At 43.9% G+C, this 26,181-nt stretch overlaps 1 protein-coding gene and 1 pseudogene across 1 annotated transcript; one reads left to right on the plus strand and one right to left on the minus strand.

The window, feature by feature from the left end:
• The first annotated feature begins 2,966 nt into the window (after window positions 1–2,966).
• LOC137756330 (uncharacterized protein CXorf49 homolog) lies at window positions 2,967–6,548 on the plus strand. The gene is made up of 5 exons (XM_068532628.1): window positions 2,967–4,208; window positions 4,855–5,011; window positions 5,541–5,617; window positions 5,885–5,930; window positions 6,508–6,548. The coding sequence occupies exons 1-5, from the start codon at window positions 2,967–2,969 to the stop codon at window positions 6,546–6,548; spliced, it is 1,563 nt and encodes a 520-aa protein (XP_068388729.1).
• A 1,771-nt stretch (window positions 6,549–8,319) lies between these two features.
• Window positions 8,320–26,181, minus strand: part of LOC137756331 (uncharacterized protein CXorf49 homolog) — a 33,112-nt pseudogene continuing 15,250 nt past the window's right edge.

Below are 26,181 nucleotides of genomic sequence, written 5' to 3' on the forward strand. Positions count from 1 at the left end.
TGGAAACAGTTAAAAATACACTAACGATTCAATCCAGCAAGTTAACTCCTAGATATTTACCCAAGAGAAATGAAAACTTACATTCACAAAAAAACTGTATGCAAATGTTCATAGCAGTTTTCTTAGATGCTTGGGTGACTGCACACTGGCACTGGACACAGACATGTCTAGGACTACTGGCCACAGGTTCTGAGCTGACATTGATCCCGGAAGCCCAAAGTGTCATGATGGGGCCCTGTTAGAGTGGGGCTTATGAGGTTCTGGCAGTAAAAGGAGTTGGGGATAGATATCAGGCCACGGTGAGCTGACTGGGTCCCTGGACCAACATAGTGGTCATTTCTCCAGTCCCCAAGCTGATAATTCTAAGCGATACACTTGGCAGTTGGAGCAATGACCTGCACATTGGGTCATTAATCTGTGGAGTAAGAGCTATCACCTTGGGAAGGCCAAGAGGAACCTCTGACACTGACTCCCACTCCAGGCCAAGAGAGTAAGTCAAAACCAGTATTGGATCCTGGTGAGCGTAGGGGGGTAAAGCAGAGATTAGTGACATCATTGGAGACGTATGGGATGCAGGGGAAGAGCAGGTAGGAGAGCCACAGGGGCGAAGAGAGTGGAGAAGGTGAGAAGAAGTTCTGGGAGTCTCTCTATGGGGGAGGGAGGAAGGGAATGGAAATGGTGAGAGGGAAGACGGAGGCTTCCACTGGATCCACTGGTAATGTTTCATAGGATGCTGGTGGATGCAGGAGATTTTGCTATATCCTTCCTTATCCATTTTAACATATTTGAAATACCACACCATGACTTAAAAACTCACTGGGAGAAGTGGAAAGGGGCGGCATCCAGAAACAGGCAGGCACCATCGGGGGGCAGGCTCGAGGAGGAGGATTGCAGATTTACAGTGCACCCAATCTCCCCTGCTCTGTAACTTCTCCAGCATGGCCAGCTTCTCAGATGCAGACCCAGAAGACTGGGCCTTTGAGTTCCACAGACAAGAGGGGTTCAGACACCCCAGGACTCTCCAGGAGGTCAGCCAGAGCAGGAGGCAGGAGAGAGAGGTGACTGAAGACAGAGGAGTATGAACGGGAAAGAGCAGAAGGAAGGTATGGGAGGAATGGAGGGGTGTCAGAGTAGGAGTTGGGTGGCAGACAAGGGAAATTCTAACACCCATGGGCCATATAGAAACCAAGAGAGGGACCACTCCCCAGACATCAGTACTGCTCAGCTCAGGGAAGCTGAGAACTGAGAGTTCCAAGAAAAATTGAGAGACACCTGGCTATCCACACCCACCGCCATCACAACTGGTAGGCCTTGGTTGTGCGCCCTTCAAAACTTTAAAATATAATTGTACATATACTTGAATGAATTCTCATATATTACATAGGATTGACTGGTGTGTGTGTGCGCCCACGCACGCAAGTGCTTTAATTTACAAATGTGAATCCAAAGCCATCGTTCTGCAACTTACAGTTTGAAGTCAGGCGGATGCTTTCGAAAGCTGTGAGAATGGCCTGATGCATTCCTTTGGACTGCCACGCTTTATGCTACTGGATGCTAAGCCACGTTGCATTCATCCATTTCCTTACTGATGGGAATTTGGAGTGTTCCCAGTTTTTCCCATCACCAACACCCTTGTGCCTGTGTTCTTGTACACCACAGGTACCAGCGTGTCTCCGGAAGAAGTACCAGGCAGCGGACTTGCCGGAACATAGAGGAAATCGCTTTTATTTTTCCTTCCAGTTTTAAGATCTTGGGCTCAAAGCAAGGACTCTGGAGGCAGATTGATTGGTTTCAATCCTGCCGCTGATCCCCACGAGCCGAATGACCTTGGGCCAGTGGCTGAACCTCTCAGTGACTGTTTCCTCACCGGTAAGAGGCCAGTAATAGTTGGTACTATAGTTCTAGGCGTGTCACGCGGATGCATTACTATTTATGCCCAGCGCTTAGAAGAGTGCCAGGCACAGAGTCCGTGCTGGCGCTAAGTTGCTTTCAATGGATTCTGCCAGATTACCTCCCAAATGGATCTCTTGCACCACCGCCACAGGGGTTTGCTCCCGACCTCTCCCACCCTCGGAATGGTTAAGCTCTTTGAAGGTTGTCAACCTAGTGTGTGAAACCCGATTCGTGGTTTTAGCTCACATCTCCAGGATCAGCGGTGGGGAGCATCTCTTGGGGTGTAACTGGCCACTGCGATTTCCTCTTCTTTGAATTTGCCTCAGAGCGGGCGAAGGGCTGATGGAGCGAGGCCAACCCCAGTCTGTCCGCCAAACCCGCCTGCCAATAACGTTTGCTGAGCCACATTTGATGGAGCAGTTGAGACAGAGACCTTACAGAAGGAAAATACGATCCCTTTGCTCTCTGGCTGACCCCTGATCACTGACTGCGGGACTCCTGTGCCCATTCTCCTGTTGGGTCGTAAGGCTTGCGGTGGAAGGGAGGCTGGCAAATGCTTTCGGCGCGTGCTAGGCGTCAGCCGCCTCAATCTTGACGTTTCATCCTCACCACCCCTGGAGCCCGGCGCCCTCACTCCCCGACCCCCTGTGTAGATGGGAAACGGAGGCTCAGAGCTGTGACTCTAACCGGAAAGGGGAGGCGGGACAGGAGGAGACGGGCCGAGAGGCTTGACAGAGGGAGGCACTCCCACCATCCCCTTCGCCAGCCCACTGCCCGGATCGCCCACAGGCTTGGGGGCAAACCAGAGGCCCTCGACCCCATTGGTTAGGCCTCGAGGAGGCGGGCGAAAAAGGCGCCTGCTGGTTGGCCGGGCCCGGACCAATGAGGAGGCCGCGGCGCGGGCGTGGGAGGCGCGCTGGAAGCCGCGCGTCGTTTCGTTTGAGGCGAGCTCGTGCGGCGCCTGAGGTGGCTGCCGCGGCCCTCTGAGCGCCGCCCGCCTTGCCCGCCGTGACCGCGACCGCGACTCGGGCCATCGACAGTCGCCCCGGTTCCGGCGCCGCCAGGGTAGCGACATGAGCTCCCCCGATAAGCTGTCTGTGTGGGTAACGGTTTTCGGCCCAGAGGGCGGGGAGCGGGCCGGCGTCGGCCCAGGCGGCCCCGCAGTCCCGCGGGGTCCCGACCCAGGCCCCGAGCCCGGGGAGCCGCGGAGCGGCGAGGGCGGGGGCGGCTTCCCGGACCCCGAGGGCTTCCAGTCGGAGCGGGAGATGCTGGAAGCGGGAGGGCCGGTGCTGTGGGGCAGCGAAGGCCGACCTGACTCCCCGGCTGACGTCACGAGGGACCTCATGGAACTGGCCGAGGAGTCTGCGGCGGGCATCCTGCGGCAGCTGGCCGACTGGGACGTGCTGGACGTCCACAGTCACCCGTCCCCGGAGAGCTGCGAAGCCTTCGAAGTGTCCACCGCGTGGGCCGGCCTCGAGGCGGGTCCCGGCGGTCGAGGAGCGCCCGCCCAGAGCTGTGGGGAAGCGCCGCCGGCTCCGGCCGGCCCTCTCCACCTCGGTGGGCCCGAAGCGGGGCGGGCCTGGGGGAACCCTAAGAGAGGCCCTAAGCGTAGGTTGAACGTGGCTGCGGATCGCCAGCGGCTCCCCGAGGAAGGCCTGGCCTGGCTGCTGTCCGACCCCAAGTCCTCAGATGAGCTCAGTGAGACACAGCTGACGACGGTGAGCACTTACCCCAGAGGAGGAGGCCAGGCCGAGCCCAGCAGACCCGAGGCTCCCGGGGACACTCCCAGACACTCGAATTCCCAAGTCAGAGAGAATTTCCTTCACGTGCCAGGCTCTTCCCTGTCCTTGGCTCCGCGAGGACTCACTTCGGTTGTGGAAACGCAGGGCGTGGGAGAGCAGGGCATCTCTTCCCCTAGGAAAATGCCGAGCGTGCTCTGGGGGAAGGGGGGCAGCAGGCCCAGCTACCCGGCAGCTGCTGCTGCTGCAGGTGGCCTGCCGCGGGTCACTCCTAGGAAGAAGGGGGCCCAGGAGAAGAAATCCCTCGGGGGAGCCTCCACTCTTACCCTGGGGAGAAACTTCCCTTCCGGGGGAGAGCGAATCTCGGCAACTCCCCTGGAACCGGCCACCTTGCCCCCAATCTCTGGCATTCCGCTGCTTGGGAGATCCAAGAGGTATGGCTTGGTCCTTTCGGGAACCGAACAGTCCAAGCACACCGGCGCTGGGAAGAAATCCGTGGCCAGGCGGGCAAGGGAGTCTGAGGCGGTGGCGGAAGAAGATAAGGACCCAAATAGAGACCCAGCCGCAAAGGGCCAAGTGAGTAGGCCATGCTCCTCCTCTCTCCCCACTCTTCCCCCCCCCCCACCCCGCTCCAACCGCCCCCAGGACACACGTCTTCACCCATGCTGCCTCTGTCCATCCCTCAGGGGTCGTCATTGGGTGCCCCTCGGTCACTGGGTCATTAGGATGCCAGATCGGGCTCCTTTTACTAGGGACAAACATTAAGGTAGCACTTCAGGTGTGCTGGGCCCAGTTCTCCACCCTTGGCCTGTTTCCAACCTCCTCTGCGAGACTGGGGCTGGGATGGAAGGGAGGGCTGGTAGCTGAATTGAGTCGGCGGATCCCTTAAAAGTTTCCCCGAAAAGCCTCAGTATTTAAACTCACCAGCTTCCTGAATCCTACTTCCTAGCTGTTCCCCAGACCTTCCTTGCAGGGGGCCTGGGCTTTCTCAGTGCCCCAGTGTTGTCCCTAGATCAGCTCTGCCTGCTGGCCTGGGGCTGACTGAGGGAGAAAGTGCTAATGAGATCGGCCTTTCAATTCCCTTCCCAATTCCCTGCCTCACCCCGGCCCCGAATCACACAACTCTCTCTCCCTCTCTCTCTCTCACACACACATATACACACACACATACACACACACACGCACATCCTTAGTCCAAATCGGTGAGAAATTCTTGTTTCAGCTGCCAACTCACAGGCCAGGCACATCTTTTCCACGCATGCATGGTGGAAAAGCCTGCAGTGACGACCTCAACACCAGAGGCCCCCAAGATCCAGGAAACTCAGAGCCCTTGGCCCTGAACCAGGGAGAAGTCATGCCCAGGGTGCCTGTCCCCTCAGGTGAGTGTCGTGGGTTTGATATGAGGGGAGGGGAGAGGGGTTGAGGACAGAAACCTCTGGCTCTGTCTCTGCTGGGGGCACAGCCTTGCTCCCAGGCAGCTTCTCCCACAGGAGACGGGGTGCTGGCAGGGCTGGCCTTGAGCCACATCATCCTCTGTGTGGGGTTTGTGCGGCCGGGGTGATCGGTGGCAGTGCCCCAAACAGCTCCTCCGGGTGTAGACTTGCAGGGGAACAGCCTTTTCTGTTAAGTCCTGTTTGCCCACATTGCTCTCCCACGTGCTGGCTGTGGCTGCAGCTCTGGGAGGGTCGAATCCAGAGCCACAGTCTTTGGGGACCACAGTGGCGAAATGGCTGCCCCTGGGGAACAGGGGAGGCAGGCCCGGGGAGAAGGTTCGGGCTGCTGGGCAGAGCAGGGGCAGCTTGTTGCCAGCGGAGGGTGGTGCTGCCTCACCTCACGTTAGACCCCGCTTGGCCCTTTCCACCTCACTGGGAGCCTGGGAAGCTGGATTGTGTGTCCTTTCCCTCTCAGGTGACCGGGAGCCACTTGACCATCCCCCAAGACCAGAAAGACAGCAGCAGACCCTGGGAACACCGGGCTGTCCTCGGGTAATGCTTCCTCTGGCTCCTGGAAATGCAGGCCCAAACTCGAGGGTGGGATCTGGGTCCAAGTTCAACTGACATGTGTGGGGCCCCCCCTCCCCTGCCCCCATGACGTACCCCACGGAGGGAGCCCACCTCCTTTCCACTGAGGAGCCCTTGCCAGTCTAGCCACCCGGCTCTGTGATGGAGGACCTGGGGGAGAGGAGAAGGTGGAGGAGAGAGGAGGCCAGAGTATACTAATCATTTCTCTTCCTCCTGTGTCTGCTGGCCTAGTGTCTCGTGCTACAGAGAGAAATAGACGACCTTAAGGAGAAACTTGGTATGAGGAACCGGGGACGGAGAGCGGTGTCTTAGTGCAGAACCCGGGTGGGCACCTGGGGTGGGGGTGGGCTGCAGGTGCATTCGGCCTCGCAGGGACCAACATCCCTGTGGGGAGGAGAACCTAGCAGGCCTGGCCCTGGAGCCGGCTATGCATGTCCAGCTGGGCGTGTGCACAAGTAGCAAAGTACTGTCTGGACTGCATGCACACTTTGCCAACCAGACCAATGCTAGGGAACCTCCTTCTGATAGGACTTTTAGAGACGCCTCGTTGATTTTTCCCTTGAACTGCTGCTTGGTGTGGCTTCTAAGGTTCTTGTTGGATTGTTTGTTTGTGTGTGTGACGAGTTCTGACTGGTTGTGGCACAGCCTGAGAGCTGCTGGCACATTTTGTTTCCCTTTAGGAACCAGTTCCACATTCAATTCGGGTGGTGGGGAGTGGTCAGGCCCAGAGCTCTTTGCATCGGGTCTGGAGGGGGTTTCAGGTTGCAGGGCTAGGCGGTTCCTCACGGGGACAGGGGGACGGGCTTCTATATCCCTCTGTCTGGAGCGCCTGCTAATGCCTGTCCCTTTTGCAGCCGCCATGCAGTACCTGGCTGACAAGTTCCAGACCCTTTGAAGTGAGTGTTACGCACACCGTACCCCTTCCCACAGTCCTGGCTGCTGAGCAGGGCTGGGGGCTGGCCCTGGCTTGAGGCTCCTCCCTGACTCCGCTGTTTCACAGGTTGAGCCCAGTGTCTTCCTGCAAGAGGAGCAGCTGGTACCTTTGGGGCCCGGGAGCTGTGGCCAAGCTCGTTCCCTCCTGTTCTGCCTCAGCTGGGGCTTCCTCTCCCCCTTGTTTTGCCCCCGCCCCACCCCAGTTTCACAGCATTTTCCAATTAAAGTGCCTCTCATATTCTGTGTTCTGCCTTCTCTCTGGAGGGGTAGGGGTAGGGGGCCGGGGCAGGGCACTGCTCCACATCAGAGCCTTTTCCAGAACAGTATCTCTGGCATCCTGTGTTGGGGACTCTGGGCCAGCCTCTGCTACCATCCCTGCAGTCAAGCCAGCGGAGTGCCCCAGGTCTGGGTCCTGTGTGGGCTCTACCTGGCCACACTGGAACGTCCTCCCTTTCCCCTGAAGGCTCTCTTCTAGTTCTCTCCAAACCCCCCTCCTCCTTTGGGGTCTGGCGGTTCCCATTCATCTCTGTCATTCCCCCTTCCCATCAACAGGAACTCATGACCCCCTTCCAGAGCTCCAATCTGGAAGCTTTCACATCCTTCCTGCCCTAGCCAGCTGACCACCCTCCTGCAGCCTGGTCGTCTCTATACCCTTGAGTGGAAATTGGCCCGTCAGGTTCTATGGCAAGGGTGGTTAGTAGGTCTGTGTTCTTGCATGGTCCCCGTCAAATACTCTTCCACCAGCCCCATGACACAGATTTTCCTGGAAATGATATTTCTGTGTCCCAGCTCAATCTCCCAGACTGCCTCTTTAGGACACATGAGGTTGAGTCTGAACTCCACGTTCGATTTCCCCCTCACTGGAGGTTGGGGAGCACTTCCTTCCCTCAGCCAGGACCCAGGGCTGCACCTGCCTGAGACTCAGAGGGCCAGATTTGTGTTTGACTGAGGCGAGGGTGGTTCTGCCTGACACCCTTCCCGAAAGACCGGTGTTTTACTACACAAAAGGGGGTATGATGGTAGATAGGACATTCCAGGTTGGTGACTGTGTGTCCCTGTGTGTGAATAAAAGTAATCAGGGATAATCTCCCTTGAGGGAGAAAGATGTGATTCAGGGAGTAAAGGCAGTAGAGGTTGGTCCAGGTTCTGTGAGGCATTGAATGAGCAAAATCAAGGGTCGGATCTGTTTTGTTCAAGGGTTGTCGTTAAATTCCCAAAACATAGGAGGGGGATGATGCAGAAGTCACCAAACCCCACGACAGGGTGTTGGGATGCTCAAAATGTTGGATTCGCTGGAGGAGGCTCTCGATCCTAGTCTGTGATCCTGTGATGTCTGACGACTACTGTGGGTGTGGATGGAATGAGATTGGGAAGGGTGGCTCCTCAGAGTAGCTCATCTTAGAATCAGGGGACCCATATATGAGACCACCCAACATGAGCTACCCGGGACAGGGGCGGGATGGGCGCAGTGAGGATGGGAAGTAAGGAGTGACTGTACCTGGACAATGGGGAGCGCTTGGGTCCACCCTTCCCCCGTATTCTCACCCTGACTCGCTTCCAGAGTTCATGGCATGAGCTCAGGTGGACAGACCACATGTGGGATGGGACAGTCACAGACCTCAGTGTCAGAAAAGAATGTTCGTGGGGCTTAATCCTTCCACTCAAACCCCTCCCTGGAGAAGGTGGGCTTGACTGCTTAGTTTACAGCTTTGACCCTGAACCTGATCCAGTGGTTATTGCTTGGCGGTGTAGCACATCTCGCTGCTGTCTGAGTGACTAAGTTTGGCAGAGACCTTCCAGCTGAGGTTTCTGCTCACCGAGACGTGCAGGCAACTTATGCCCGGGGAGAAGTCCAGCACCAGCACCAGCACCGCCTGTCGGCAGAGGGGGTCACGGGGCTGTGGTCACCCGGGTGAGGAAGTAGAGAAGCTTGTTGAAAGGGAGGTGACATGGGAGGGCGTGACCTCAACCCTTGGTGATGCATTTTCCCTGCCTCCCTTCCCTCCACTGAGCACACAGTCCCTCTGTTCCGTGTTCTGACCAACTACTGCAGAAAAATGTTGCTGGAAACATGTATATCACAGGCTGTGGCTTGGCCCTGGGCTTTCCAGTTCCAGAGGGAAATAGTGGCAGGTCATACATCTGGGCCCCCGTGTGTAGGAGGAGGTCAGGACCCCGCCCTCATTCAGTTCGCCCCATTTGCCTTTCCCCTCAAGCCCCTTCTCCAGCCTGGGAGACAGTGGCGGCTGGCCTGGAGAGCCCTAGGCCCCATCCTGCCTGCTTCTGCTCCCTGCCCAATTACTGGGAAGGTGCCCCCTCCCCACCCCACCCACTCCACACCAGCACCAGCCCAACCACAGGCCAACTGCTCTCTCTGGACTCTTGGGGGGAAGTGACACAAACAAGAAGGTAGGTGTAGGTGAGCCCTGGAGAGGGAGCTGGGTGTGGTGGGCAGAGTAATCATGCCCAAAGGTGTCCAAATCCTAATTCCTGCTGTTGGCTTATATGTTACCTTGCATGGCAACAGGGGGTTAAGCTTGCAGGTGCAATAAAGGCTGCTACCCAGCTGAATTAAGGTGGGGAGACTCTCACCTGCATTGGCCGGGTCTGGCCAGACACATTGGGGCTGCCAGGGTTGCCATGTGGACCGTCCCTGTGTGATTCCAGGGCACAGCATTCGAATGACTGCAGTGTGCTTGGTGCCCCCTGTGCTTGTGCACTGTTGAAGTCTTGGTAAGTACCGCTCAGATGCAGATGGAGGACAGACCAGTAGTTTTGGACCTCCCTTTTGTTCCAAGCCAATCACTTCCCCCACCCTAGTCCTCTTGAGGTATCTGCCAGCCTGACTTTTACAATGATCATTCACTTTCTTTTAAAGGATTTACAATTGTTATTTAATAAAATAACCCTTCCAAAGATAAAAGACACTATACATATACACATCGTAGAGAGCATAAGCTCTCAATTTGACAAATAATTATGAACGGAACAACCCATGTAATTATACCCAGGTGACAGAAAAGTACATTGCACATCCAGAAGTCCCCTATATGTCCTTTTCTGTGTAGGAATCCAAATGGATAAGTCTACATACTGCCTGATCCCATTTACTTCACGTTCTTGAGAAGGCCAAACTGTAGGGATAGAAAACAGATTGGTGGTTGCCTGGGTCTGGGGGTTGAGACAAGAGGTTAAACTACCAAAGAGCATGAAGCAATTCTGAGGCTGATGAAAATGTTTTTAATTTTGATTGTATTGGTGGTTCCATAACAGAATGTGTTCATAGAGACTCTTAGACCTTGTATGTAAATTAATTTTAATAAACCCATATTATTAAAAAAATGTAAAAAGTGCATTATGACACAGCAATTAGGGAAGAAAAATAAATAAAGAGAATCCAAATTGGAAAGGAAAAAGTAAAACTATCACTGTTTGCAAGTGACATGATAATATACATAGGAAATCCTAAAGATGCCACCAGAAAACTACTGGAGTTCATAAATTATTTCAGTGAAGTTGCAGTATACAAAATTAATATACAGAAGTCTGTTACATTTCTATACACTAACAATGAAATATCAGAAAGAGAAATTAGGGAAACAATCTCATTTAGTGTCACATCAAACAGAATAAAATCCCTAGGAATAAATCTACCTAAGGAGGCAAAAGACCTGTACTCTGAAAGCCATAGGACACTGTGGAAAGATGTTGAAGATGACACAAACAGATCAAAGATATACCATGTTCTTGGACTGTCAGAATCAATATTGTTAAAATGACCATGCTACACAAGGCAATCTACAGATTCAATGTAATTCCTGTCAAATTACCAATGGCATTTTTCACACGACTGGAACAAATAATTTTAAAATTTGTATGGAAACACAAACAACCCCGAATTGCCAAAACAATCTGGAGAAAGAAGAATGTAGTTGTAGGAATTATGCTCCCTGACCTTAGACTATACTACAAAGATATAGTGATCAAAACAGTATGGTACCAGCACAAAAACAGGCACATAGATCAATGCTACAAGACAGAAAGCCCAGAAATAAACCCACACACTTATGGTCAATTACTCTATGACAAAGGAGGCAAGAATATACAACGGAGAAAAGACCGTCTCTTCAGCAAGTGGTGCTGGGAAAACTGGACAGCTACATTGAAAAGAATAAAATTAAAACATTCTCTAACACCACCTACAAAAATAAACTCAAAATGGATTAAAGACCTCAATGTAAGATCAGATGCTATAAAAGTCCTAGAGGAAAACACAGGCAGAACACTCTTTGACGTAAATCGCAGCAATATTTTTTTGGATCCATCTCCTAGAGTAATGGAAACAAAAGCAAAAATAAACAAATGGGACCCAATGAAACTTAAAAGCTTTTGCACAGCAAAGGCAACCATAAAGAAAACGAAGACAACCTATGGACTGGGAGAAAATATTTGCAAACGATGTGACCGACAAGGGATTAATTTCCAAAACATACAAACAGCTCATAAAGCTCAATATCAAAAACAAACAAACAAAGAAACAAACAACCCAATCAAACAGCGGGCAGAAGACCTAAATAGACACTTCTCCAATGAAGACATACAGATGGCCAATAGGCACATGAAAAGATGCTGTACATTGCTAATTATTAGAGAAATGCAAATCAAAACTACAATGAGGTATCACCTCACACCAGTCAAAATGGCCATCATTAAAAAGTCTACAAGTAATAAATGCTGGAGAAGGTGTGGAGAAAAGGGAACCCTTGTACAGTGTTGGTGGGAATGTAGATTGGTGCAGCCACTATGGAGAACAGTATGGATGTTCCTTTAAAAACGAAAAATAGAATTACCATATGATCCAGCAATCCCACTCCTGGGCATATATCCAGAGAAAACCATAATTCGAAAAGATACATGCACCCCTATATTCATAGCAGCTCTATTTACCACAGCCAAGACATGGAAGCAACCTAAATGTCCATCAACAGAGGAATGGATAAAGAAGATGTGATATACATATACACACATATATGTGTATGTATGTATATATATATATATATATATATATATACACACACACACACAGATATATGTGTATATATATATGTATATATACACATACATACATATACATACACACAGGGAATGGAATGGTTAAAGAAGATGTGGTATATATATATACAATGGAATATTACTCAGCCATAAAAAAAGAATGAAATAATGCCATTTGCATCAACATGGATGGACCTAGAGATGATCATACTAAGTGAGGTAAGTCAGGCAGAGAAAGACAAATATCATATGATATCACTCATATGTGGAATCTAATTTTTAAAATGACACGAATGAACTTATTTATAAAACAAACAGACTTACACATATCAAAAACTAACTTATGGTTGCCAAAGGGCAAAGGGGGGGAGGGATAATTTAGGAGTTTGGGATTAACAGATACACACTACTATATGTAAAATAAATAAATATCAAGGACCTACTTATAGCACAGAGAACTATATTCAATATCTTGTAATAATCTATAATGGAAACGAATCTGAAAAAAATATATGTATATAAAATACATATATATTTATATATTTATTTATATAAAATACATATACATATATCTGAATCACTTTGCTGTACACCTGAAACTAGCACAACATTCTAAGTCATCTCTACTTCAATTTTTAAAAGTACGTTACATTACAGGGAGATTCCCTGGTGGTCCAGTGGTTAAGATTCTGTGCTTCCACTGCAGGGGGCACGGGTTTGATCCCTCCTTGGGGAAATAGGATACTGCGTGCCACGTGGTGCGGCAGAAAAAAATAATTACAAATTGATCGGCCAAAAAAAATACATTACAAATGGATATTGTTACTCAGTATTCATTTTTAAACATGAGGATCATAATTTTCTCTTGTAATCTGTTAACATGGAATGCTATATCACTTTATTTTCTGAAACTAAACCAAATTTGTATTCCTGGGATGAATCCAGTCATGGTATGTTTTGTATTTTCCTTTTTATATCCTGTAGGATTCAGTTTGCTAATATTCTGTTTCTGATTCTTGCTTCTATGCCATGAGCCTGCGGTTGACCTGTGATTTTCCTTTCTCAAACTGTCAACAGGATTTAGTGTCAAGGTTATTCCATCCTCAGAAAATGAGTTGAGGAGTGTCCTGCCTTTTCAATTTTTTCTAAGATTTTGTGTCAAATTGAAAATATTTATGCCTAAGATGCTTTTCAAAATTCAGTGGTGAAGCCTAGAAGATTTTTTTGGAAAAGCATTTTGACTATTAGTATATTTCTTTACAATTAGTGTGGAACGATTCCGGTTGGCTCTTCCTTTCTGAGTCATTTTTGGCAAGTTATGTTTGTGTAGAAATTGGTGACCTTTTTCTAAGTTTTCAAATTAATTGGAATAAAATGGTCCATAATATCCTCTTTTTCCCCTATTTACAAAAAAATCTGTCCTACAGATACTTATGCAAGAAAATTGCAAGCAACACCCATTCATCCTTCAACTGGACTCACCCATTGTAAATATTTTGTAGCTTTTGTCATATTTCCTTTCCCTCTGTCTAACTGTATGCATGTGTGTTTTTAATCGTTTTGTTGAATCATTTGAATTATTTGAAGAGATTATAGTACATTGTCCCTAAATACCTTGACATGTTTCACTTGGGAAAAATAATTGTTTGCTACAACATCTTTTTTTTTTAAATTTATTTTTGGCTGCATTGTGTCTTTGTTGCTGCACACGGACTTTCTCTAGTTGTGGCAAGCAGGGGGTACTCTTCATTGCAGTGTGCGTGCTTGTCACAGTGCTGGCTTCTCTTGTTGCGGAGCATGGGCTCTAGGCATGTGGGCTTCAGTAGTTGTGGCACGAGGGCTCAGTAGTTGTGGCACACGGACTTAGTTGCTCCACAGCATGTGAGATCTTCCTGGACCAGGGCTCGACCCCGTGTCCCCTGCATTGGCAAGCAGATTCTTAACCACTGCTTCACCAGGGAAGTCCCAGTTTGCTACAACATCTTAATGCAATTATCACACTCAGAAATTTAACTTTGAGACAATACAATTACCTACCGTATGCACTCATTCAAAATTCATGTGTCTCAGAATTGTTATTTGTACCTATTTCTTAAAAAAAAAATCCTGCTTCCAATCAAAGAACATGCATTGCATTCAGTTGTCATGTCTCTTTAGTGTCCTTTAAACTAGAAAAATTTTCCAGATTTTTTTTGGGTCTTTCGTGACATTGACATTTTTGAAGTTTTAATCCATTTTGGGGGGGGGCTTTCATTTTACTTTATTTATTTTAACATCTTTATTGGAGTATAATTGCTTTACAATAGTGTGCTAGTTTCTGCTTTATAACAAAGTGAATCAGCTATATATATACATATATCCCCATATCTCCTCCCTCTTGCATCTCCCTCCCTCCCTCCCTATCCCACCCCTCTAGGTGGTCACAAAGCACCGAGCTGGTCTCCCTGTGCTATGTGGCTGCTTCCCACTAGCTGTCTATTTTACATTTGGTAGTGTATATATGTCCATGCCATGCTCTCCTTTAGAAAGTTTTGATTGGTTTGGATATTCTGATTGCTTCCTCCTTCTTGTCCCCTATGTTTTCTTCTAGAAGACTTACGTTTTCAGTTCTTATGTTTAAGTCTTTAATCCATTTCAAGTTAATTTTTGTAAGTGCTTTAGTATGTGTCCAATTTCTGCAACTGGAAGATTAAAAGTTAAGGGAAATACTTCTCTGCATGTGTTCATCCAGTTTTCCCAACCATATTTATTAAAGTGAACATTCTTTCCTCAATTATTCTTGACTTCCTTGTCACATGTTTTGTTTTGTTTGTTTTTGGACTCTATATGCGAGGGTTTATTTCTAGGCTCTCAATTCGGTTCCATTGGTCTATGTGTCTATTTTTATGACAGTACCATACTGTTTTGATTATTTTAGCTTTGTAATATAGTTTGAAAATAGAAACTGTGATGCCTCCAGCTTTATTCTTCCTTCTCGGTATTGTTTTGGCAATTTGGGATCTTTTGTGGCTCCAAACAAACTTTAGGTTTGTCGTTTTCTATTTCTGAGAAAAATACCATTGAAGTTTGATAGAGATTACATTGAATCTATACATTGCTTGGGTACTATGACCATTTTAACCATATTAATTCTTCCTATCCATGAACACTGGATGTCTTTCATTTGTTTGTCTCCTCAAAGTCTTGGAGTTTTCTGTGTGTAGATCTTTCACCTCCCTGATAAAAGTTATTCCTAAGTATCTTATTGGTTTTGATGTATTGTGAATAGGACTGTTTCCTTTATTTCTTTTTCAGATAATTTGCCGTAAATGTATAGAAACGTAACTGATTTTTGTATATTGATTTTGTATCCTGCAACTTTACTGTATTTGGGTTTTTTTCCGTATGAATTTTATTTATTTATTTATTTATTTATTTATTTATTTATTTATTTATACTGCAGGTTCTTATTAGTCATCAATTTTATACACATCAGTGTACACATGTCAATCCCAATCGCCCAATTCAGCACACCACCATCCCCACCCCACCGCGGTTTCCCCCCCTTGGTGTCTATACGTTTGTTCTCTACATCTGAGTATCAACTTCTGCCCTGAAAATCGGTTCATCTGTACCATTTTTCTGGGTTCCTCATATATGCATTGATATACGATATTTGTTTTTCTCTTTCTGACTTACTTCACTCTGTATGACAGTCTTTAGCTCCATCCACGACTCAACAAATGACTCAATTTCTTTACATCTTATGGCTAATATTCCATTGTATATATGTACCACAACTTCTTTATCCATTCGTCTGTCGATGGGCATTTAGGTTGCTTCCATGACCTGGCTACTGTAAATAGTGCTGCAATGATCATTGGGGTGCATGTGTCTTTTTGAATTATGGTTTTCTCTGGGTATATGCCCGGTAGTGGGATTGCTGGATCATATGGTAATTGTATTTTTCGTTTTTTTAAGGAACATCCATACTGTTCTCCATTGTGGCTGTATCAATTTACACTCCCACCAACAGTGCAAGAGTGATCCCGTTTCTCCACACCCTCTCCAGCATTTGTTGTTTGTAGATTTTCTAATGATGCCCATTCTAACTGTTGTAAGGTGATACCTCACTGTAGTTTTGATTTGCATTTCTCTAATAATTAGTGATGTTGAGGAGCTTTTCATGTGCTTCTTGGCCATCTGTATGTCTCCTTGGGAGAAATGTCTATTTAGGTCTTCTGCCCATTTTGGGATTGGGTTGTTTGTTTCTTTAATATTGAGCTGCATGAGCTGTTTATATATTTTGGAGATTAATCCTTAGTCCGTTGATTCATTTGCAAATATTTTCTCCCATTCTGAGGGTTGTCTTTTCGCCTTGTTTATGGTTTCCTTTGCTGTGCAAAAGCTTTGAAGTTTCATTAGGTCCCATTTGTTTATTTTTTGTTTATATTCCCATTCTTCTAGGAGGTGGATCAAGAAAGGTCTTGCTGTGATTTATGTCAAAGAGTGTTCTTCCTATGTTTTCCTCGAAGAGTTTCATAGTGACCCACGTTACATTTAGGTCTCAAATCCATTTTGAGTTTATTTTTGTGTATGGTGTTAGGGAGTATTCTAATTTCATTCTTTTACATGTAGCTGTCCAGTTTTCCCAGCACCACTTATTGAAGAAACTGTCTTTTCTCCATTGTATATCTTAGCCTCCTTTGTCATAGATTAGTTGGCCATAGGTGCGTGGGTTAATCTCTGAGCTTTCTATCTTGTTCCATTGATCTATGTTTCTGTTTTTGTGCCAGTACCATACTGTCTTGATTACTGTAGCTTTGTAGTATAGTCTGAAGACAGGGAGTCTGATTCCTCCAGCTTTTTTTTTTTCCTTCAAGACTGCTTTGGCTATTCGGGGCCTTTTGTGTCTCCATACAAATTTTAAGATGATTTGTTCTAGTTCTGCAAAAAATGCCATTGGTAATTTGATAGGGATTGCATTGAATCTGTAGATTGCTTTGGGTAGTATAATTATTTTCACAATATTGATTCTTCCAATCCAAGAACATGGTATACCTCTCCATCTGTTGGTATCACCTTTAATTTTTTTCATCAGTGTCTTATAGATTTCTGCATACAGGTCTTTTGTCTCCCTGGGTAGGTTTATTCCTAGGTATTTTATTCTTTTTGTTGCAATGGTAAGTGGGAGTGTTTCCATAATTCCTCCTTCAGATTTTTTTCATCATTAGTGTATAGGAATGCAAGAGATTTCTTTGCATTAATTTTGTATCCTGCAACTTTACCAAACTCATTGATTAGCTCCAGGAGTTTTCTGGTGGCATTTTTAGGATTCTCTGTGTATAATATCATGTCATCTGCAAACAGTGACAGTTTTACTTCTTCTTTTCCAATATGTATTCCTTTTATTTCTTTTTCTTCTCTGATTGCCGTGGCTAGTACTTCCAAAACTATGTTGAATAATAGTGGTGAGAGTGGACATCCTTGTCTCGTTCCTAATCTTAGAAGAAATGCTTTCAGTTTTTCACCATTGAGAAAGATGTTTGCTGTGGGTTTGTCATATATGGCCTTTATTATGTTGAGGTAGGTTCCCTCTATGCCCACTTTCTGGAGAGTTTTTATCATAAATGGGTGTTGATTTTGTCAAAAGCTTTTTCTGCATCTATTGAGATGATCATATGGTTTTTCTTCTTCAATTTGTTAATATGGTGTATCACATTGATTGATTTGCGTATATTGAAGAATCCTTGCATCCCTGGGATATATCCCACTTGATCATGGTGTATGATCCTTTTAATGTGTTGTTGGATTCTGTTTTCTAGTATTTTGTTGAGGATTTTTGCATCTATATTCATCAGTGATATTGGCCTGTAATTTTCTTTTTCTGTAGTATCTTTGTCTGGTTTGGGTATCAGGGTGATGGTGGCCTCATAGAATGAGTTTGGGGGTGTTCCTTCCTCTGCAATTTTTTGGAAGAGTTTGAGAAGAATGGGTTTTAGCTCTTCTCTAAATGTTCGATAGAATTCACCTGTGAAGCCATCTGGTGCTGGGCTTTTGTTTGTTGCAAGATTTTTTATCACAGTTTCAATTTCAGTGCTTCTGATTGGTCTGTTCATATTTTCTGTTTCTTCCTGGTTCAGTCTTGGAAAGTTACACCTTTCTAAGAATTTGCCCATTTCTTCCAGGTTGTCCATTTTATTGGCATAGAGTTGCTTGTAGTATTCTCTTAGGATGCTTTGTATTTCTGCGGTGTCTGTTGTAACTTCTCCTTTTTCATTTCTAATTTTATTGATTTGAGTCCTCTCCCTCTTTTTCTTGATGAGTCTGGCTAATGGTTTATCAATTTTGTTTATCTTCTCAAGGAACCAGCTTTTAGTTTTATTGATCTTTCCTATTGTTTTCTTTGTTTCTATTTCATTTATTTCTGCTCTGGTCTTTATGATTTCTTTCCTTCTGCTAACTTTGGTTTGGTTTGTTCTTCTTTCTCTAGTTCCTTTTGGTGTAAGGTTAGATTGTTTACTTGAGATTTTTCTTGTTTCTTGAGGTGGGCTTGTGTAGCTATAAACTTCCCTCTTAGAACTGCTTTTGCTGCATCCCATAGGTTTTGGATCATTGTGTTTTCATTGTCATTTGTCTCTAGGTATTTTTTGATTTCCTCTTTGATTTCTTCAGTGATGTCTTGGTTATTTAGTAAGGTATGGTTTAGCCTCCATGTGTTTGTGTTTTTTATGTTTTCTTCCCTGTAATTCATTTCTAATCTCATAGTGTTGTGGTCAGAAAAGATGCTTGATATGATTTCAATTTTCTTAAATTAACTGAGGCTTGATTTCTGACCCAAGATGTGATCTATCCTGGCGAATGTTCCGTGCGTACTTGAGAAGAACGTGTAATCTGCTGTTTTTGGATGGAATGTCCTATAAATATCAATTAAATCTATCTGGTCTATTGTGTCATTTAAAGCTTCTGTTTCCTTATTTATTTTCATTTTGGATGATCTGTCCATTGGTGAAAGTGAGGTGTTAAAGTCCCCCACTATGATTGTGTTACTGTCAATTTCCTCTTTTATAGCTGTTAGCAGTTGCCTTATGTATTGAGGTGCTCCTATGTTGGGTGCATATATATTTATAATTGTTATATCTTCTTCTTGGATTGATCCCTTGATCATTATGTAGTGTCCTTCCTTGTCTCTTGTAACATTCTTTATTTTAAAGTCTATTTTATCTGATATGAGTATAGCTACTCCAGCTTTCTTTTGATGTCCATTTGCATGGAATATCTTTTTCCATCCCCTCACTTTCAGTCTGTATGTGTCCCTAGGTCTAAAGTGGGTCTCTTGTAGACAGCATATATATGGGTGTTGGTTTTGTATCCATTCAGCAGGCCTGTGTGTTTTGGTTGGAGCACTTAATCCATTCACGTTTAAGGCAAGTATCGATATGTATGTTCCTGTGACCATTTTCTTAATTGTTTGGGTTTGTTTTTGTAGGTCCTTTTCTTCTCTTGTGTTTCCCACTTAGAGAAGTTCCTTTAGCTTTTGTTGTAGAGCTGGTTTGGTGGTGCTGAATTCTCTTAGCTTTTGCTTGTCTGTAAAGCTTTTGATTTCTCCATCGAATCTGAATGAGATCCTTGCTGGGTAGAGTAATCTTGGTTGTAGGTTCTTCCCTTTCATCACTTTAAGTATATCATGCCACTCCCTTCTGGCTTGTAGAGTTTCTGCTGAGAAATCAGCTGTTAACCTTATGGGTGTTCCCTTGTATGTTATTTGTCATTTTTCCCTTGCTGCTTTCAATAATTTTTCTTTGTCTTTAATTTTTGTCAATTTGATTACTATGTGTCTCAGCGAGTTTCTCCTTTGTTTTTCCTGTATGGGACTCGCTGCGCTTCCTGGACTTGGGTGGCTATTTTTTTCCCATGCTAGGGATGTTTTCGACTATAATCTCTTCAAATATTTTCTCTGGTCCTTTGTCTCTCTCTTCTCCTTCCGGGACCCCTATAATGCGAATGTTGTTGTGTTTAATTCTTTTTTTTTAATATTTAACCACATGTGTTTGTTTGTTTGTTTTTTAAATTTATTTATTTATTTTTGGCTGTGTTGGGTCTTCATTTCTGTGCGAGGGCTTTCTCTAGTTGCAGCACGTGGGGGCCACTATTCATCGCGGTGTGCGGGCCTCTCACCGTCGCGGCCTCTCTTGTTGCGGAGCACAGGCTCCAGACGTGCAGGCTCAGCAATTGTGGCTCACGGGCCTAGTTTCTCCGCGGCATGTGGGATCCTCCCAGACCAGGGCTCGAACCCGTGTCCCCTGCATTGGCAGGCAGATTCTCAACCACTGCGCCACCAGGGAAGCCCGTTGTGTTTAATTTTGTCCCAGAGGTCTCTTAGGCTGTCTTCATTTTTCTTCATTCTTTTTTCTTTATTCTGTTCCACAGCAGTGAATTCCACCATTCTGTCTTCCAGGTCACTTATCCGTTCTTCTGCTTCAGTTATTCTGCTATTGATTCCTTCTAGTGTAGTTTTCATTTCAGTTATTGTATTGTTCATCTCTGTTTTTTTGTTCTTTAATTCTTCTAGGTCTTTTTTAAACATTTCTTGTACCTTCTCGATCTTTGCCTCCATTCTTTTTCCGAGGTCCTGGATCATCTTCACTATCATTATTCTGAATTCTTTTTCTGGAAGGTTGCCTATTTCCACTTCATTTAGTTGTTTTTCTGGGGTTTTATCTTGTTCCTTCATCTGGTAAATCGCCCTCTGCCTTTTCATCTTTTCTATGTTTCTGTGAATGTGGTTTTTGTTCCACAGGCTGCAGGATTGTAGTTCTTCTTGCTTCTGCTGTCTGCCCTCTGGTGGATGAGGCTATCTAAGAGGCTTGATGGGAGGGACTGGTGGTGGGTACAGCTGACTGTTGCTCTGGTGGGTAAAGCTCAGTAAAACTTTAATCCACTTGACTGTTGATGGGTGGGGCTGGGTTCCCTCCCTGTTGGTTGTTTGGCTTGAGGCAACCCAACACTGGAGCCTACCTGGGCTCTTTGGTGGGGCTAATGACAGACTCTGGGAGGGCTCACGCCAAGGAGAATTTCCCAGAACTTCTGTTGCCAGTGTCCTTGTCCCCACCGTGAGCGACAGCACCCCCTCTGCCTCTGCAGGAGACCCTCTAACACTAGCAGGTAGGTCTGGTTCCGTCTCCCCTGGGGTCACTGCTCCTTCCCCTGGGTCCCGGTGCGCACACTACTTTGTGTGTGCCCTCCAAGAGTGGAATCTCTGTTTCCCCCAGTCCTGTCGACGTCCTGCAATCAATTCCCACTAGGCTTCAAAGTCTGATTCTCTAGGAATTCCTCCTCCCGTTGCCGGACCCCCAGGTTGGGAAGCATGACGTGGGACTCAGGACCTTCACTCCAGTGGGTGGACTTCTGTGGTATAAGTGTTATCCAGTCTCTGAGTCACCCACCCAGCAGTTATGGGATTTGATTTTACTGTGATTGCGCCGCTCCTACTGTCTCATTGTGGCTTCTCCTTTGTCTTTGGATGTGGGGTATCTTTTTTGCTGAGTTCCAGTGTCTTCCTGTCGGTGATTGTCCAGCAGCGAGTTGTGATTCTGGTGTTCTCGCAAGAGGGAGTGAGAGCACGTCCTTCTACTCCGCCATCTTGGTTCCTCTCTACTCTATTTGTTGATTGGTACTAACTATTGGTGTTGGTGTCTTTTGGATTTTCTACATATAAGATCATATCAGCTGCAAATAAAGACAATTTTACTTCTTCCTTTCCTTTTTGGATGCCCTTTTTATTTTTTGTATTGATGATTGCTCTGGCTAGGACTTCCAGTACTATGTGGAAGATGAATGGTGAGATTGGGCATCCTTGTTTTCTTCCTGATGTTAGAGAAAAAGCTTTCAGCCTTTCACCGTTGAGTATGATGATGATGCTGGGCTTGACATATATGGCCTTTATTATGTTGAAGTATGTTTCTTCTATACCCAATTTGCTGAGTGTTTTTATCCTAAAATGATGTTGAATTTTGTCAAATGCTTTTCTGCATATATTGAGATGATCATATGATTTTAATCTTTCATTTATTAATGTGGTATATTACATTTATTGATTTAAATATGTTGAACCATCCTTGCATCCCAGGGATAATTCCCACTTGGTCGTGATATATAATTCTTTTAATGTCCTGTTGAGTTTGGCTTGCTATTTAGTTGAGAATTTTTGCATCTATAATCATCAGTGACATTGGTCTATAGTTTTCTTATAGTGTCTTTATCTGACCTTGGTGTCAGATAATGCTGTCCTTGTGAAATGAGGTTGGAAGTATTCCATCCTTTTAAATTTTTTGGAAGAGTTTAAGAAGGACTGGCATTAATTCTTCTTTAAATGATTGGTAGAATTCACCATTGAAGCCATCTGGTCTTGGGCTTTTCTTTGCTCGGATTTTTTTCTTCTTCTTCTTCACTGATTTAATCTCCGTATTCATAATTGGTCTGTTCATATTTTCTATTTCTTCATGATTCAGTCTTGGTAAATTGTATATTTCTAGGAATTTATCCATTTCCAATTTGATGGTGTATGGTTGTTCATAATTGTCTCTCACAATCCTTTGTGTTTCTGTGGTGTCATTGTAATGTCTCCTCTTTCATTTATGATTTAGTTTGAACTCTCTCTTTTTTCTGAGTTAGTCTAGCTGAAGGTTTGTCAATTTTGTTTATCATTTCAAAAAGCCAGCTCTTATTTTCATTGATCTTTTCTATTGACTTTCTGATCTCTATTTCATTTTTTCTTCCCTGATATTTGTTATTTCCCTCCATCTGCTAACTTTGCACTTAGTTTTTTCTTCTTTTTCTTAATCCATAAGGTTGTTTATTTGATATCTTTCTTGTTTCTTTTTTTTTTTTCTTGTTTCTTAATGTATTCATTTATCGCTCTAAACTTCCCTCTTAGAACTGCTTTTGCAGCATCCCAATAGTTTTGGTACCTTGTGGTTCCATTTTCATTTGTTTCAAGATATTTTTAAATATACCTTTGACTTCTTCTTTAACCCATTGGTTGTGCAGGAGTGTATTGTTTAATATCCATATGTTTGTGCGTTTTCCAGCTTTGTTCCTGTTATTGATTTCTAGTTTCATACCATTGTGGTTGCAGAAGATACTTGGTATGGTTTCAGTCTTCTTAAATTTGCTTAGGGTTGTTTCATGAGCTATCATATGATTTATCCTGGAAGATGTTCCATTTGCACTTGAGAAGAATGTGTTCTGCTGCTGTTAGATGGAATGTTGTATAGAAGTCTGTTAAGTCCTTTGGTCTACAGTAAGGTTCAAGTCCATTTCCTTTTGTTGATTTTGTGTGGATAAACTATCCATTGTGAAAGTGGAGTATTGAAGTCCCCTACTATTATTGTATTGTTACCTATTTACCCCTTCAGATCTGTTAGTATTTCCTCAATATATTTAAGTGTTCCACTGGATGGGAGGGGAGTTTGGGAGAGAATGGATACATGTATATATAAGGCTGAGTCCCTTTGCTGTGCACCTGAAACTATCACAACATTGTTAATTGGTTAGACTCCAAAATAAAATAAAAAGTTTAAAAATAGATAAATATCAGTGATCATTTCTAACTATATATATATATATATATATATATATATATATATATATATATATATATATTTAGGTGTTCCAATGGTGGGTGTGTATATATTTACAGTTGTTATATCATCTTGATGAATTGACCCTTTTTATCATTATATAATGACCTTCTTTGTCTCAAATTACCATTTTTGGCTGAAAGTCTATTTTGTCTGATATCAGTATAGCTACCCCTGCTCTCTTTTGTTTTCCACTTTCATGAAATATCTTTCACCATCCCTTCACTTTGAGCGTACGTGTGACCTTAAAACTGAAGTGAGTCTCTTGTAGGCAGCAATACAGTTGGTATTGTTTTTTTATCCATCCATCCACTCTATGCCTTTTGACTGGAGAAGTAAATCCAATTACATTTAGAGTAATTATTAATAGGTAAGGATTTAATAATGCCATCATATTAATTGCTTTCTGGCTGATTTTTAGTTCCCTAGTTCCTTTCTTCCACTCTTGCTGCTTTCCTTTGTAAATTGATGATTTTCATTGTAGTAAGTTTTGATTCCCTTCTCTTCATCTTTTGTGAATCTAATGTATGCTTTTGCTTTGTGGTTACCATGTGGCTTGCATAAAACATCATATATGTTATGTTTTTGATGTCACCATTTACATATTTTAAATTGTGTACCCATTAGCAAATTGTTGACGCTATAGCAATTTTTAATACTTTTATCCTTTAATCGTTATACTAGAGCTAAGTAGGCACACCAACATATTACACTATTAGATTATTCTGGATCTGAGTGTGTGCCTTCCTTTACCGTGTATATTCGCATGTTTTCACAATATTAACTAGCGTCCATTTGTTTCAGCTTCAAGAACTCCTTTTAGCAGTCTTGTATGGCACATTTTGTGGTGATGAATTCCCTCAGCTTTTGTTTATTAGAGATAGTCTTTATCTTGCCTTCATTTCTTTTTTCCTTATTGAAGTATAGTTGATTTACAATGTTATATTAGTTTCAGGTGTACAACACAGTGATTCTATATTTTATAGATTATACTTCAATTAAAGTTATTATAAAATATTTGTTACATTCTCTGTGATGTCCATTACATCCTGTATCTTATTTATTTTATACCTAGTGGTATGTATCTCTTAATCCATTTCCCCTACCTTGTCCCTCTCCCCAAGGCTCTCCCTACTGGTAATCACTAGTTTATTCTCTGTACCTATGAGTCTGTTTCTGTTTTCTTATATTCATTTGTTTGTTTGTTTTTTTATATTCCACTTATGAGTGAAAACATACGCTGTTTGTCTTTCTCCGTCTGACTTATTTCATTAAGGATATTACCCTCCAGGCCTCTCCAAGTTGTTGCAAATGGCAAATGTTTTCTTTTTTATGACTGAGTAATATTCATATATATATATATATATATATATGAATGTATATATATTACATCTTTATCCATTCACCTGTTGATGGACACTTAGTTTGCTTCCATATTGTGCCAATTGTAAATAATACTGGTATGAACATTGGGGTGCATATGTCTTCTTTTTTTTTTTTTTTCTTGGCATATATACCCAGGAGGGGAATTGCTGGATCATATGGTAGTTCTATTTTTAGTTTTCTGAGGAACCTCCATGTCGTTTCCCATAGCAGCTGTACCAATTTACATTCCCGCCAATAGCGACATAGGGTTCCATTTTCTCCATAACTTCACCAACATTTATTATTTGTTGTCTTTGTGGTGATAGCCATTCTACCATTCAAGAGTGTGAAGTCATATCTCATTGTAGTTTTGACTTGCATTTCCCTGATGATTAGTGAATTTGAACATCTTTTCACGTGCCTGTTGGCCACCCATATGTCTTCCTTGGAAACGTGTTTATTCAGGTCTTCTGCCCATTTTTTAATCAGGCTGTTTGTTTTTTTGATGTTCAGTTGTATGAGTTCTTTATCTATTTTGGATATTAACCCCTTATCAGACATATCATTTGCAAATATCTTCTCCCATTCAGTAGGTTGTCTTTTCACTGTGTTGATGGTTTCCTTCTCTGTGCAAATGCTTTTAAGTTTAATTAGGTTCCATTTGTTTATTTTTGCATGGTTAAGTTTATTTCTAGGTATTATATGCTTTCTGATGTGATTGTAAATGGGATTGCTTTCTTGCTTTCTCTCTCTGATAGTTCATTATTATGTATAGAAAAGCAATGGATTTCTGTACATTAAACTTGTATCCTGTAACTTTATTGAACTCATTTATTACTTCTAATAGTTTTTTTTTTTCCTTTGGTGGAGACTTTAGGGTATTCCATATATAGTATTATGTCACCTGCAAATAGTGAGAGTTTTACTTCTTCCCTTCAAAATTTGATGCCATTAATTTTTTTCTTGTCTGATTGCTGTGTCTAGGACAATACTATATTAAATTGAAATTTGAGAGTGGGCATTATTGTCTTGTTCCTGACTTTAGAGGAAAAGCTTTCAGTTTTTCTCCTTTGTATACAATGTCAGCTGTGGGCTTGTCATAAATGACCTTTATTGTGCTGAGATATATTCCGTCTATGATATAGTGTATGATCCTTTTTCTATATTGTGAATTCGGTTTGCTAATATTTTGTTGAGGATTTTGGCATCTGTATTCGTCAGATTGGCCTACAATTTTCTTTTCTTGCAGAGTCTTTGTCTAGTTTTGGTGTCAGGGTATTCTTGGCCTCATAGAATGAATTTGGGAGTGTTCCCTCCTCTTCAGTTATTTGGAGTAGTTGGAGAAGGATAGTTATTAACTTTTTCTTAATAGATCTTTATTGGAGTATAACTAGTTCACAATACTGCACTAGCCTCTGTCACACAACAAAGTGAATCAGCCCCATGCACACATACATCCCCATATCCCCTCCCTTTTAAGCATCCCTCCCGCCCTCCTTACCCCACCCCTCTAGGTGGTCTCAAAGCACCGAGCTGACCTCCCTGTGCTATGCTACT

This window comes from Eschrichtius robustus, chromosome X (assembly GCF_028021215.1).
Source record: "Eschrichtius robustus isolate mEscRob2 chromosome X, mEscRob2.pri, whole genome shotgun sequence".
In the NCBI taxonomy this organism is placed as follows: Eukaryota; Metazoa; Chordata; class Mammalia; order Artiodactyla; family Eschrichtiidae; genus Eschrichtius; species Eschrichtius robustus.